Source organism: Chiloscyllium plagiosum, chromosome 9 (genome assembly GCF_004010195.1).
Source record: "Chiloscyllium plagiosum isolate BGI_BamShark_2017 chromosome 9, ASM401019v2, whole genome shotgun sequence".
Classification (NCBI taxonomy): Eukaryota; Metazoa; Chordata; class Chondrichthyes; order Orectolobiformes; family Hemiscylliidae; genus Chiloscyllium; species Chiloscyllium plagiosum.
In genome coordinates, this window is record NC_057718.1 from 61,876,482 (window position 1) to 61,890,764 (window position 14,283).

Consider the following 14,283-nt stretch of genomic DNA (forward strand, 5'->3'; position numbering starts at 1 on the left):
GGAGAATCGACGTTTCAGGCTTATGCCCCGAAACGTCGATTCTCCTGCTCCTCGGATGCTGCCTGACTTGCTGCGCTTTTCCAGCAACACATTTTCCGGCTATGTAACTAAGAATCCATTTGCCATGTTAAAGCTAAAAATTGATAAAGAGGACCTGGATGTAGGTTTGTTCACTGAGCTGGAAGGTTTGTTTTCAGATGTTTCATCACCATACTAGGTAACATCATCAGTGAGTCTCCAGTGAAGCACTGGTGGTATGGCCCGCTTTTTTATTTACGTGCTTAGGGTTCCTTGGGTTGGTGATACCATTTCACTACAGCATCAGAGGCTGAGGGGTGACCTTATGGAGGTTTACAAAATCATGAAGGGCATGGATAGGATAAATAGACAAAGTCTTTTCTCTGGGGTCGGGGAGTCCAGAATTAGAGGACATAGGTTTATGGTGAGAAGGGAAAGATATAAAAGAGACCTAAGGGGCAATTTTTTCACACAGAGAGTGGTAAGTATATGGAATGAACTGCCAGAGGAAGTGGTGGAGGCTGGTACAATTGCAACATTTAAAAGGCATTTGGATGGGTATATGAATAGAAAGGGTTTGGAGGGATATGGGCCGGGTTCTGGCAGGTAGGACTGATTAGATTGGGATATTGGTCAGCATAGGCGAGTTGGACCAAAGTGTTTGTTTCCGTGCTGTACATCTCAATGACTCTATAAAAGAGAAGGTTGGTTAGAGTAATGCAGTTGATATGGTGTACATGGACTTTCAAAAGATGTCAAATGTACCACATAACAAGCTTATCCACAAAGTTGAAGCCCACAGAGTAAAAGAGACACTGGCAGCATGCATACAAAGTTGGCTGAGTGACAAGAAAATATGGTGAATGGTTTTCATGGACTGGAAGAAGGCAAATAGTGATTCTACAGGGTCAGTGTTAGAACTACCATTTCTTTTGAACTATATGAATGACCTAGACTTGGGTACACAGGACACAATTTAAAATATTAACATGACACAAAACTTGGAAGTATTATTGCCCGTAAAGACTGGAGATAAATTTCAAGAGGGCATGCATAGGTGAGTGGGATGTTGGAAGGTGACAGGTTGAAGTTAATGCTGAAAAATTTGAATCAATATACTTCAAAATGATGTGTAGGAGCAGAAAGGTCTGGGAGAATATTCTGGGTGCATTATTCATTGAAAATGGTAGGGCAAATTAGGAAACTGGTTGATCAGGCACACAGAATAAATAACCCAGATGCTGCAGAACCATAATAACGGCTATAATTAATATAAAAAATAAAATAGAATTTCATAACTACTACCTAGGATAATTTGGATCAAGGATGTTCCATAAATTGCACATGGATGTTTCAAAAGCATCAGCCACATCTTGACTTAAACACCAAGCATAGAGATTAAAGACTTTAACCAACTTGAAAATGGACCAACTTTACAGCAGCACGAAATCTAATCTATATTTGTTTAATTTATATTCACATGGACTTCAAAAGTAGTGCAGCAAAAAGGTGATTTTCTCTTACCCACAGCAAATAGATAGCACTAAAAGGAATAAGACAACAGTACAAAGAATACCTGATGAGGGCTTATGCCTGAAACATCGACTCTCTTGCTCCTCGAATGCTGCCTGACCGGCTATGCTTTTCCAGCACCACACTCTTCGAACAGTACAAAAGGTAGTAAGTGTATGGAACAAGCTGCCACAGGAATTGGTGGAAGCAGGTACGATTACAACATTTAAAAGGCATCTGGATGGATACATGAAAAGGAAATGTTTGGAGGGATATGGATCAAATGCTGGCAAATGGGACTAGATCAGTTTAGGATGTCTGGTCAGTGCGGATGAGTTGGACCAAAGGGTCTGTTTCTATTCTGTATAACTCTATGTCTCAATTACGCTATAGAAACAGATTAAAGCAACCATAGGTAATCGAGGACAACAAGCCTGATTTTTGCAATACTGACAGTGATGTACCATGGCATGGTATGCTCGCCATGTTGATTCTGACCTCAATAGTTCTTGTTTCATGATGTAATCCAATTGCAGTGACTGATAGGAATTGAGCTGACTGTGGTAAAGCTGTACCCACCAACCAGTTTTTATGTTTAACAGAGTCTGCTGCTCAAAGAGATATATTTTGACTACTGAAGTAAAAGAACTCACCACACTTTGATGGTCGCCACACTGTTCCCTCTGGGATGGCAGTCATTAAAGAAAGAATATACAATCAGCTGGGAGCAGCTAGCTGACTGCAACACTGGCCATTTATCCCTATTTCATGCTACTGCAAATTGCTCATATGAATAAAATAGACAAAGATGTTGTCCTATCGATCAGCCAACAGAACGAGGCATTACGTCTTCTTAACCCCACCAGACAAATTATCACATTTTAAAACTACAAATTGTCAAATGTGTATTTGCAAGACACGATGATAAAGAAAAGCAACATACTGAGATATGCTGGACATCTTTCAGCAATTGTAAAGAGAAAGGCTGGCCACTGTTTTAAGCACTGGCCTATAGAATTTCTACTGCTGGTGCAGCATAGCAGCAATGTGTACCATCTACAAGATGGACTGCATGAACTTATCAAGTCTCCTTCATTAGGACCTTTCAAACTCAGGACCTCATATCACAGTGAAGATCAAGGACAGTAGACATAAGAAAATACCACCATCTATAAAGTTCCCACCAAATCACAAACAATTCCATCTTGGAAATAAATTGCCATTTCGTCTGTGTTAAATCCTAGAACTCCCTCCCTCTACACATGGATTCCAATGGTTCATATAAGCAATGCCTTACTACTCTCTCAAGGAGAGATAGCAATTGACCAGAAATACTGGTCTTGCTGACTCACTTGTCATGATAAAAATGACTGGACCAAAATATTAATCAGTATATTCTCTTTATTCCAAAAGAACGCAACTTACCAAAGTGGTATGTTTTGCTGTTAAATTATAAATAGTAACACAAGCTTAAGGCACTGTATAAATTATTACAAAATAACTGAATGACATCTTCACATCCAAAACTGAATTGCTGTGCATTTAGGTTAAATTTTACTTTTTCTTTGAATCTTATGTTGCCTGAAAACTATTCTTGATCTTGTCTCCCATCACAACACCATAGGAGATCATCTCGTATGATTATTGTGCATGTATCTTTTTGATCCCTTCTTGTAAGAACATGCCCAGAAGAAAGTTAAAATTGCTAAAATAAACCATGAATTCAAATAACATTTATCAACTGCTTAAGCTTTCCTGTTGGATTTATTAATGTCATTGGAACCTTTTATCAAATTAGTGTGTTCCAACTGCCTCACTGGTCGATATTATTGTGTGCGAGATTGGCATTCGCAAGTGGATGGGATGTGAAGTGTTTGCTTTTAAACATACTGCAGAATCAAACAAAATTTTAAAAATAAGTCACTGTGTCAATGTCATCACAATTATCATTGCATGGTTTATTTAACCAGCTTTTCATTTTTGCGTTCTGAAGCAGCCAATGAAAACATTAAGAACAAGGGCTATTAATCAGGATACCAAAGGACCATTCATTAAAGCACTGATTAAACAAATATTGCTTTTAGGTCAATGATATGCAATCTAGTATTGCTAAGCTGTAGAGTAGGTATAACTTTCAAATCTCATTGTTTAGGTAGTTTAGGAATAGAAGTTGTACACCTTTTATAAACCCAAATACCAGCCCCACACATGTTAAGTGCAAGGTAAGCCTCACAGCCATCATCCCCTTTCCCCTTTATGGCTGTTCAAATGCTGAAATATTCAAAGGACAAAAAGTGAGTAACAATATGGATCTTTAACAGTAAAGGAGAGGAACATTCATTTCTTTGGATACAGATTTAATTAGGAAATATAAATTTTTAAAACAAAAAAAGGGTGTTGTAAACTTTCAAAAGAAATAAAGTTTCATAACTTGCACTCTTGACACTTCCACGTTTGTACATAGCAAATTCTAAATAACTGTTTGCACATTATTTATAAAATGTACTGTACAACTTAACAAGGAATAAGACTTATGAAATCCAAAAGGAACAGATTACACGAACAAGCTTTCACCACTGAATAAGAAAAATATTCAAATAGGTAGGTTTATTTCAACTTCCTTCTTTGTGGTTAGTTTTGTCTGCTCCTTCCAAGCTGAGCAAAGCGAGGACGATGGTTGTATTGGTATTAGCACATCTGGATGATAATGCTAATACAACCATTTAAATGAAGCAGTAGGTATGCTTGCTGATTTTGAACAGTGACTATACAACCATACAGCAGAGATTATAAGCATGTGGACCCTTGAGTAAACTCTGGTGAAGAAAAAAAAACACTAATCACCACAAGTTACACAATCTTCAGAAAGGCCAGACCTGGAGTTTTGTGGCTCGGCAGCATTTCTAACCTCAGCAACAATACCACAACTGTGCGCTGCAATTCCTCAGTCAGTCTCAACAAACCACCAGTATGCTACAGTTGTGGTTGTTTTGACATCACACAGACCTTTCTAAAAAATGTCATATTATGGGGTTAAATGTCATAAACAGTAGCTCAGTTCGCACATAATACTATTCTGAAACATTGGCTCTGTAAAACAAATTCTTAAAGAATGTTTCATTTCAAAAGTAATTTTGGTTTTGATTTTCCATTTCAAAAAAAGTGAAACAAACCATCCATGGACTAAATCCAAGAGTTGCACAGGGGCCCTCTCTCCTACATAAGCACATGGGTAAAATAATGGTTCATTTGAAAATAACTGAATGAAATGGGTTCTGTACAAGAAGAAAAATCTCAGGTATGAATTATAGGTAAAGGCACATTAGAATAGGAGCACACCATTCAACTGGTGTCTATTCTACCTTTCAATTAGATGATGGCTGGTCTATATCTCAAATTCACCTCCCTTGGTTCCATATCGGTTTATTATCCTTACTTAACAAAGACCTTTTGATCTCAGCTCTCCCTCCCTCACAGACTGCTGGAGATGCCAGGCTGAGGTAAATAAAGCTGATGTGAGTGATAAAAATACTATTCTTATTCAAATGAGGTGAGTTCCCCATTTACTTTTGCAGCTACTCTGAACCCGACAATTACCCACAATAATGAAGGTTCTCTACCATTAAACAGCTGGAATGTCCATAATATCTTCTAAATACTGACACAGCCTTCTTACTGTAAGATTCAACCACATCGGTAAGTTTCTAAAGCTCAGTACGAACAAAGAACAAAGAAAATTAAAGCAAAGCAACAGGCCCTTCAGCCCTCCAAGCCTGCACCAATCCAGATCCTCTACCTAAACCTGTCACCTATTTTCCAAGGATCTGTATCCCTCTGCTCCCTGCCCATTCTTGTATTGGTGTAGATATATCTTAAAAGACACTATTGTGCCAGCATCTACCACCTCCACTGGCAACATTCCAGACACACAGCACCCTCTGCGTAAAGAAAATTCCACTTATATCTCCCTTAAACTACTCCCCTCCCGCCTTGAACTCATGACCCCTAGTAATTGAGTTCCGCATTCTTGCTATCCACCCTGTCCATACCTCTCATTATTAGATTAGATTACTTATAGTGTGGAAACAGGCCCTTCGACCCAACAAGTCCACACCGTCCCTCTGAAGAGCAATCCACCCAGACCCAATTCTCTACATCTAACACTAGGGGCAATTTAGCATGGCCAATTCACCGAACCTGCACATTTTTTGGACTGTGGGAGGAAACCGGAGCACCCAGAGGAGACCCACGCAGACACGGGGAGAATGTGCAAACTCCACACAGACAGTCGCCTGAGGCGGGAATTGAACCCGGGTCTCTGGCGCTGTGAGGCAGCAGTGCAAACCACTGTGCCACCGTGCCACCCATTTGTAGACCTCAGTCAGATCCGCCCCTCAACCTCCATCTTTCTAATGAAAATAATCCTAATCTACTCAACCTCTCTTCATAGCTATTGCCCTCCATACCAGGCAACATCCTGGTAAATCGCCTATGCAACTTCTCCAAAACATCCACATCCTTTTGATAATGTGGCAACCAGAACTGTACGCAGTATTCCAAATGTGGCCAAACCAAAGTCTTATGCAATTGTAACATGACCTGCCAACTCTTGTACTCAATACCCCGTCTGATGAAGGAAAGCATGCCAGATGCATTCTTGACCACTCTATCAACCTGCGTTACCACCTTCAGGGTACAATGGACCTGAACACCCAGATCTCCCGGTACCTCAATTTTCCCCAGCGCTTTTCCATTTACCGTATAGTTCGCTCTTGAATTGGACCTTCCAAAATGGAACACCTCACATTTTCCCAGATTGAACTTCATCTGCCATTTCTCAGCCGAAATTTCCAACCCATCTGCTGTATTCTCTGACATCCCCTTCACTATCTGCTACTCCACCAATCTTGGTGTCATCTGCAAACTTGCTAATCAGACCATCCATACCTTCCTTCAGATCATTTATGTATATCACAAATGACAGTGGTCATAACACGGGTCTCTTTGTAACATCACTAGTCACAGTTCTCCATTTTGAGAAACTCGCTTCCTGTACTACACTCAGCCTTCTGCTGCCTGGCCAGTTCTCGATCCATGTAGCTAATCCACCCGCGACTCCATGTGACTTCACCTTCTTTATCAGCCTACCATGGGGAACCTTATCAAACACTTTACTGAAGTCTCTCTATATGACATCTACAGCCCTTCCATCAATCAACTTTGTCACTTCCTCAAAATATTCTATTAAGTTGGTAAGACATGACCTTCCCTGCTCCAAACCATGCTGCCTATCACTGATAAGCCCAGTTTCTTCCAAATGGGAATAGATCTTATCCCTCAGTATCTTCTCCAGCACCTTCCCTACCACTTTTTTTTTAGATTACTTACAGTGTGGAAACAGGCCCTTCGGCCCAACAAGTCCACACCGCCCCACCGAAGCGCAATCCACCCATACCCCTACCTTTACCCCTTACCTAACACTACGGGCAATTTAGCAAGGCCAATTCACCTGACCTGCACATCTTTGGACTGTGGGAGGAAACCGGAGCACCCGGAGGAAACCCACGCAGACATGGGGAGGAATGTGCAAACTCCACACAGTCAGTCGCCTGAGGCGGGAATTGAACCCGGGTCTCTGGCGCTGTGAGGCAGCAGTGCTAACCACTGTGCCACCATGCCGCCCACGTCAGGTTCACCGGTCTATAATTACCTGGATAATCCCTGCTACTCTTCTTAAACAAGGGGACAACATTAGCAATTCTCCAGTCCTCTGGCACCTCACCCATGTTCAAGGATGCTGCAAAAATCTCTGTTAAGGCCTCAGCTATTTCCCCTCTCACTTCCCTCAGCCAAGCTGAGATAGATCTCATCCTGACCTGGGGACTTGTCCACTTTAATGCCTTTTCGAATACACAACACTTCCTCCCTCCTTATTCCGACCTGACCTCGAGTAATCAAACATCTATCCCTAACCTCAACATCCGTCATGTCCCTCTCCTCAGTGAATACCAATGCAAAGTACTTGTTAAGAATCTCACCCATATTTTCTGACTACATATAACTTTCCTCCTTTGTCCTTGAGTGGGCCTTTCTCTCATTACCCTCTTGCTCCTTATACATGAATAAAAGGCTTTAGATTTTCCTTCACCCTTTGCTAAACATATTTCATGACCCCTTTTAGCCCTCTTAATTCCTCATTTCAGATTGGTCCTACTTTCCTGATACACCTTCAAAGCTTCATCTGTTTACAGTCGTCTAGACCTTCTGTATACTTCCTTTTTCCTCTTAGCTAGTCTCACAATGTCACCTGCCATCCATGGTTCCTTAATCTTGCCATTTCTATCCCTCTTTTTCACAGGGTCATGTCTGTCCTGCACGTTAATCAACCTCTCTTTAAAAGCCTCCCACATAATATGAATTTACCTTTAAACAGCTGCTTCCAATCCACATTTCCCAGCTCCTGCCAAATTTTCATATAGTTGACCTTCCCCAGTTTATGATTTGGAGATGCCGGTGTTGGACTGGGGTGTACAAAGTTAAAAATCACACAACACCAGGTTATAGTCCAACAGGTTTAATTGGAAGCACACTAGCTTTCGGAGCGACGCTCCTTCACCTGATCACAATCACCTGATGAAGGAGCGTCGCTCCGAAAGCTAGTGTGCTTCCAATTAAACCTGTTGGACTATAACCTGGTGTTGTGTGATTTTTAACTTTGCCTTCCCCAGTTTAGCACTCTTCCTTTTGGACCACTGTCATCTTTGTCCATGAGTATTCTAAAACTTATGGAATTGTTATCACTATTCCCAAAGTAATCCCCTGCTGTAACTTCAGCCACCTGGCTCATTCCCCAACGCCAGGTCCAGTATAGCCCCTTTCCTATTTGAATTATTTATATACTGATCTAGAAACCCCTCCTGGATGCCCCCTACAAATTCTGCTCCATCTTGAACTCTAACACTAAGTGAATCTCAGTCAATGTTGGGAAAATTAAAATCTCCTACCACCACCACCCTGTTGCTCCTACACCTTTCCCCAATCTGTTTACATATTTGTACCTTTATCTCACACTGGCTGTTGGGAGGCCTGTAGTACTGCCCCAACATTGTTACCACACCCTTTCTATTTCTGAGCTCGGCCCATATTGCCTCACTGCTCGAGTCCTCCATAAGGCCCTCCTTCAGCACAGCTGTGCTATCCTCTCTGACCAGTGATAGAACTCATCCACCCCTTTTACCTCCCTCTCTATCCCACCTGAAGCATCGATATCTTGGGATATTTAGTTGCCAACCTTGCCCTTCCCTCAACCAAGTCTCAGTACTTGCAATAACATCATACTCCCATCAGACTAATCCAAGCCCTAAGTTCACCTGCCTTACCTCCTACACTTCTTGCATTAAAACAAATGCACCTCAGACCTGTCCCTCTGCGTTCATTATCTGCTCCCGCCTACTCTTCCCCATGGTTACACTGGCTTCATGACCTAGTTCCTTACAGGCTTTAGTTACTACCTCCTTACTGTCCACTAACCTCTTCAATTGGTTCCCATCCCATTGCCGCACTAGTTTAAACTCTTCCCAACAGTGATAGCAAAAGCATCCCCAAGGACAGGTTATTGAAGTAACTGTAGTGAAGATTTTAGTGCAGCTTTTCATTCAGTATAATCCCCAAAGTCATCCCAACATACCTGACATTGAAGTGACAAAACATATCCATTTGCAGGAGATCTGTTAACTTGCCCCCAAGTATGAAGATCACTCTGGTGTTTAATGAGTCAAAACATATTTATTTTTCAATGATTTTTAGGAAGAGAAAATAATCATATACAATAATGGAATCAAAAGCATATGGGAACAAAGAAAATCATTTCAGTAAACATTACTGTGCACCCAGTATATTCCTTTCACAAGTCCAACAGAAAGCGACAAGCAATTAGTTTTAATGAGAGAGGTGTGGAAGACAGTAGCATGAATTGAATATTCCCATTTGTCGCATACAGCACACGTTAGCAATTCTACCAACAACACGAGAGGCCAGCCATAGCCAAAGCTTTGTTGGATCTTGCAGATTCTGTTGAGGCAGCCTAAAAGCAGCTGTCTGACCAACAATCACTCAACAACTACAGCAACAGGGTGAGCTGAGCTCAGCTCAGGCTGGACAAATATTTCAATCAAATTAATTCATGCAGTACTTCCTACCCTTCTAATACTGCAGGCTCCACCTTTCACTTTAATCTTTCAATCAGCACTGCATACAGGTGATTTTTATTCTGCACTGCAGTGATGAGCATTCATAATGCAAACACACATGATAGAGGTAGTAGGTATAGATGGCCTTAGCACAACCAAAGAGACAGGATGTTTTCAGAAATAAAACTTTCTTTCCTAGGACATTCCACTCTCACATATGAGCTTTATTTTGTATGCTTTTCTAATCTTCACAGGTTACCTTCCATTTCTTTGTTTAAACAGAACTTGCATTACAAATTTAGTTGCTGCATTTCAATACAAACTTTGACTGCATATTAGAGGCTGAAATATAGATTAATTTATTCAGGAAGCAATTTTAGACCTATATATAGACTATTCAGCTGCACTACTTTAAGCCTTCAGAAATCAAGACTACACATTTTCGGCAGGTCTCTTAAATAACAGGGCAAATAGTAACAAAAATTAAAGTACCTGAAATAATCTCTTTCACTATCTTATTTACCAGAGGGTGTAATCATTCAAAAATAAATGCTAAATTTCCACTACAGTTGGAGAAGGAAGAATTTTTGTGCAGAGCATTAAGCACAGCATTAATCTCATTTTATTCATCATGAAGGTGCAATTTGATATGTATGGAATGGTTCTACAAAACTCTGAAGAGGAATTCAGTATTTTTTGATAACCTACAATCATTCTTGGAGAAAAGCCTCCACATCATGTTTAGCAGGTATTTAAACACTTTTTTCAAAAATGTTACATCCATTAACTATTCCATGCATGAAAATAAAGAGAATTGAGTATGAAAGACAGACACATGGGGGCATTATGAATTAATGCAAGTCAGAGTTACGAGAATAATATTCCATTTTATGAAAAGACTTGTATTCTCAAAAAAAAATTCGTGTCCAGGGACTGAACGTTTGTGACTGAGAGTTGTCATGGAATCCAGATACATTCTGACTTAGAATATATGTTCTACCAAAATCTTAATCTGTGGAAAGCATCATTTAACATAATCATGACTTGTGATTGATCAGATATTTCAGTTGCAAAACAATTTGTGTACGATTGGATGATTCTGACTTTGAATATCTGCAAGTCAATGTAGGAAACGGAATGGAGAAGATATTGACCAAGTTTGATTTCAACATTAGTAACTTTAACAGAACAAAATAATTATACTAATAACCATGAGTAGCCAAATACTTATCTTCTATCTTTAAAAGGATTTGGTTCAAATAGTTGGGTGTTGGACAAAAGCCAAAAAAGAATTGAATTGCGGCCTGAATGACTTTTGGCTTCAGTTCTTGTCTGGGCTGTCGAATCGAGAAGACTGCATTGTCAACTAGGGAAGATGTTGCTGCACGAATGGGGAAGGTGGGTGGGGAGAACAGGAGAAATAAGAGTAAAGTAGCATGGTTTGTCTGATATCACAGGACCATACTAAACATACAGCATGAGAAAGCAGTTACATCACTGATTGTTGTAATGGGAAAAGCAACAAAAAAATCACCATAGGAAAGCAGGGAACAGTGCTGTAACCATATTATAAAGAATAAAACAGGACATTTCTTTCCTTATTGTGATCTTAACCAAACTGATGAGGGTTTCACTGTATTCATAAGTTCTGAGTACTATGGTCATTTATAAGTTTGAATGTTTCATGAGTGAACTTGTGGAAAATGATGATGTAGAGTGGAGTCAGAAAGAGAAGGAACATAAAGGGAGAAATAGGAGGGCACAGCAGGAGTAGAGAGGGAGGTACAGGGATGGGGGAAAATGGTGAGTGACAAAAGGTGGAACAGAGTTAGGGGTCAGAGATGGGGAAACAAGGTGGACAGAGGGGATGCCAGAGACAATGGGGAAAGAGACATGGAGTAGTGGTGGTTTGGGGATAGATGGGTAAGGCACAGGAGTTGATGAGAAGACAGACAGAGGTGAGTAAAAGAAGATCAGAGAGAAAATATCAGAGAGAAGGGCAATGGGATTTTGAGATCGAGAAAAAGAGAGACACTTCCAACTTGTCTTTCAAATGGACAATGATCATTTAGCTGGGTAATGTTGTAAATTAGCCTTTGACTCAGATGGATCTTCCCTGCTGAAGTCTGGAAGACTGGAAATGGTTCACCTGTCTCAGGTGGAAAATTGGTTTGAACAGAACCTTGATAAAGTCAGATAAACTTGACATATTAGTGGCCTTACACTAGATAAGGCAAGAACAGAGTGGAGGGAGGAAACTGATTTGATCATGTGCCAAATCACTCAAAACAGCATTGTTCTGTTAAACTGATTGCCCTTTTTCTGCATAAATACCACTTCAATCAGTTCTGCTTCCACATTTCAAACACCTGCATAAATCCCTGTAGACAAAGCTCCACAAGCAAGATTGCTCACACACGCACCAATATATTGAAAGAAGAGTCACGTGTGTTTTGACCCACAAAACAAAGAAAATTTCAAACAAGCAAAAGAAATGCTTTAACACTGGAATTCTATTTATTTCTAAAAAGAATTCAAAGATTTCCTGTCAATTTCAACTTTTCCAACTTATTTACAATCACTATTCCTCCCCAAAGAATCATTCTTGTGACCCATGCTTTAAATCTAGTCTTAAAGAAATAAAAAACTGCTTACCCACCCATTAAACCATCAAAAAAAAGTCTCAATTTGGAATGAGTTTGCCAGAGATTCTTAGTAAATACTGCATTAACTTTTGAAAGCCCTTCCCCTATAGAAATATAGCTTTATGACCAAGCTGCTAAACTTCCCATTGAAACAGGAAGTGGAACCACATAGGTTTCGGCCTGTTGGCAGGCCCGTGATGTCATTTGCACATTTAAGTTCCCATACAGGTTGTCAATCACCACCTCCAGTTAAGTAAACAAACATTACCTACAAATCTGAAAATAGAGCACAAACAAGTCCACACTGGTATCTGAGGCAGGAAGACTTTGTTTTAAAACATCAAATGAATTGAAACAGCAGGGGATGGGAATAATTTGTACTTACTTTTCCAGCTTGTGTATAGGCTTTCTAAAGCACCCTCCCGTCTGAAAGGATTTGACACTCTATGTACAGCAAAAAACGTCAACATAAGAAACACAAAAATCGTGGTCAGAAGAACAAAAAGCATTATAATAACAGAAAACATAAAAAAAGACTGTATCACATATTACGTAGGTTAATGTTTTACCTTGAAAAGGTCAAGCAATTTAAATTATCAAATTAGTGAGTATAAACATGTTTTGACCTACTCTCTTGCAATGTGATCCCATAACACACATTATTTAAAGAGAAAACAAAGAATCTCACAATGACTTGTTTGGAATTTTGGTAGAACAATTATAATGTAAATGTACTAAAAAATCCTGTCAGTCCTTATGTAACAAATACCATCAGCTAAAGTCTTATCAAAACTGTGAATGGAAATTTTCACATTAGTCAGCTTGAATCAACTAATTTGTTGCAGTCAATGAGAATGAAAGGAGGTCACTAATTTGCCTCGGTGTTATGGTGGAAAGCTCCATTACTCATTCATCACATTCACAAACTATTCTATTGCTGTATTATATACAAGAATGGTATTGGTGAAATCCCACACTAACCCAACTAAACCCACACCATTAATGCTCAAAGCAAGTGACTTGTTATCACTCAAATCAGCTTATCAGTAATGGGCAGCATTGTTTTGTGCAGCCAAGGTCATGTCTTACAAACCAAATAGAATTCTTTGAGGAGGTGACAAAATTGATTGATTGGGGAAGGGCTGTAGAATGCATACACATGGATTTTAGCAAGGTGTTTGATAAGGTTTCTCATGGTAGGCTGATGGAGAAGATGAAGTCGCAAGGCGTCCAGGGTGTTCTAGCTAGATGGATCGAGAACTGGCTGGGCAACAGGAGACAGAGAGTAGTAGTAAAAGGGAGTTTCTCAAATGGAGAACTGTGACCAGTAGTGTTCCACATGGATCCGTGCTGGGACCACTGTTGTTTGTGATTTGGAGGAGGCTGATTAGCAAGTTTGCAGATGACACCAAGATTGGTGGAGTAACAGATAGTAAAGGGGACTGTCAGAGAATATAGCAGAACATAGATAGATTGGAGAGATGGGCAGAGAAATGGCAGATGGAGTTCAATCCAGGTAAATGCAAGGTGATGCACTTTGGAAGATCTAATTCAAGAGCAAACTGTACAGTAAATGGAAAAGTCCTGGGGAAAATTGACATATAGAGATCTGGGTGTTCAGGTCCATTGTACCCTGAAGGTGGCAACGCAGATCGATAGGCAGATCAAGAAGGAAAATGCCATACTTTCCTTCATCGGACAGAGTATTGAGTACAAGAGTTGGCAGGTCATGTTACAGTTGTGTAAGACTTTGGTTCGGCCACGTTTGGAATACTGTGTACAGTTCTGGTTGCCACATTACCAAAAGGATATGGATGCTTTGGAGAGGGTGCAGAGGCGGTTCACCAGCATGTTGCCTGGTATGGAGGGCGCTAGCTACGAAGACAGGTTGAATAAATTAGGATTATTTTCATTAGAAA

At 40.2% G+C, this 14,283-nt stretch overlaps 1 protein-coding gene across 5 annotated transcripts in view; it reads right to left on the reverse strand.

The window, feature by feature from the left end:
• bcl11aa (BAF chromatin remodeling complex subunit BCL11A a) overlaps positions 1-14,283 on the reverse strand; it is a 285,572-nt gene that overhangs the window by 228,799 nt on the left and 42,490 nt on the right. Inside the window, exon 1 of one of the 5 annotated variants that reach the window (XM_043696048.1) lies at positions 9,218-9,242. The exons of the other annotated variants lie outside the window; for them this stretch is intronic. Within the exon in view, the coding sequence (XP_043551983.1) occupies positions 9,218-9,224 (7 nt within the window). The 5' untranslated portion in view covers positions 9,225-9,242. Of the gene's footprint in view, positions 1-9,217; positions 9,243-14,283 lie in introns of those variants that run through there. 5 annotated transcript variants of the gene reach the window in all.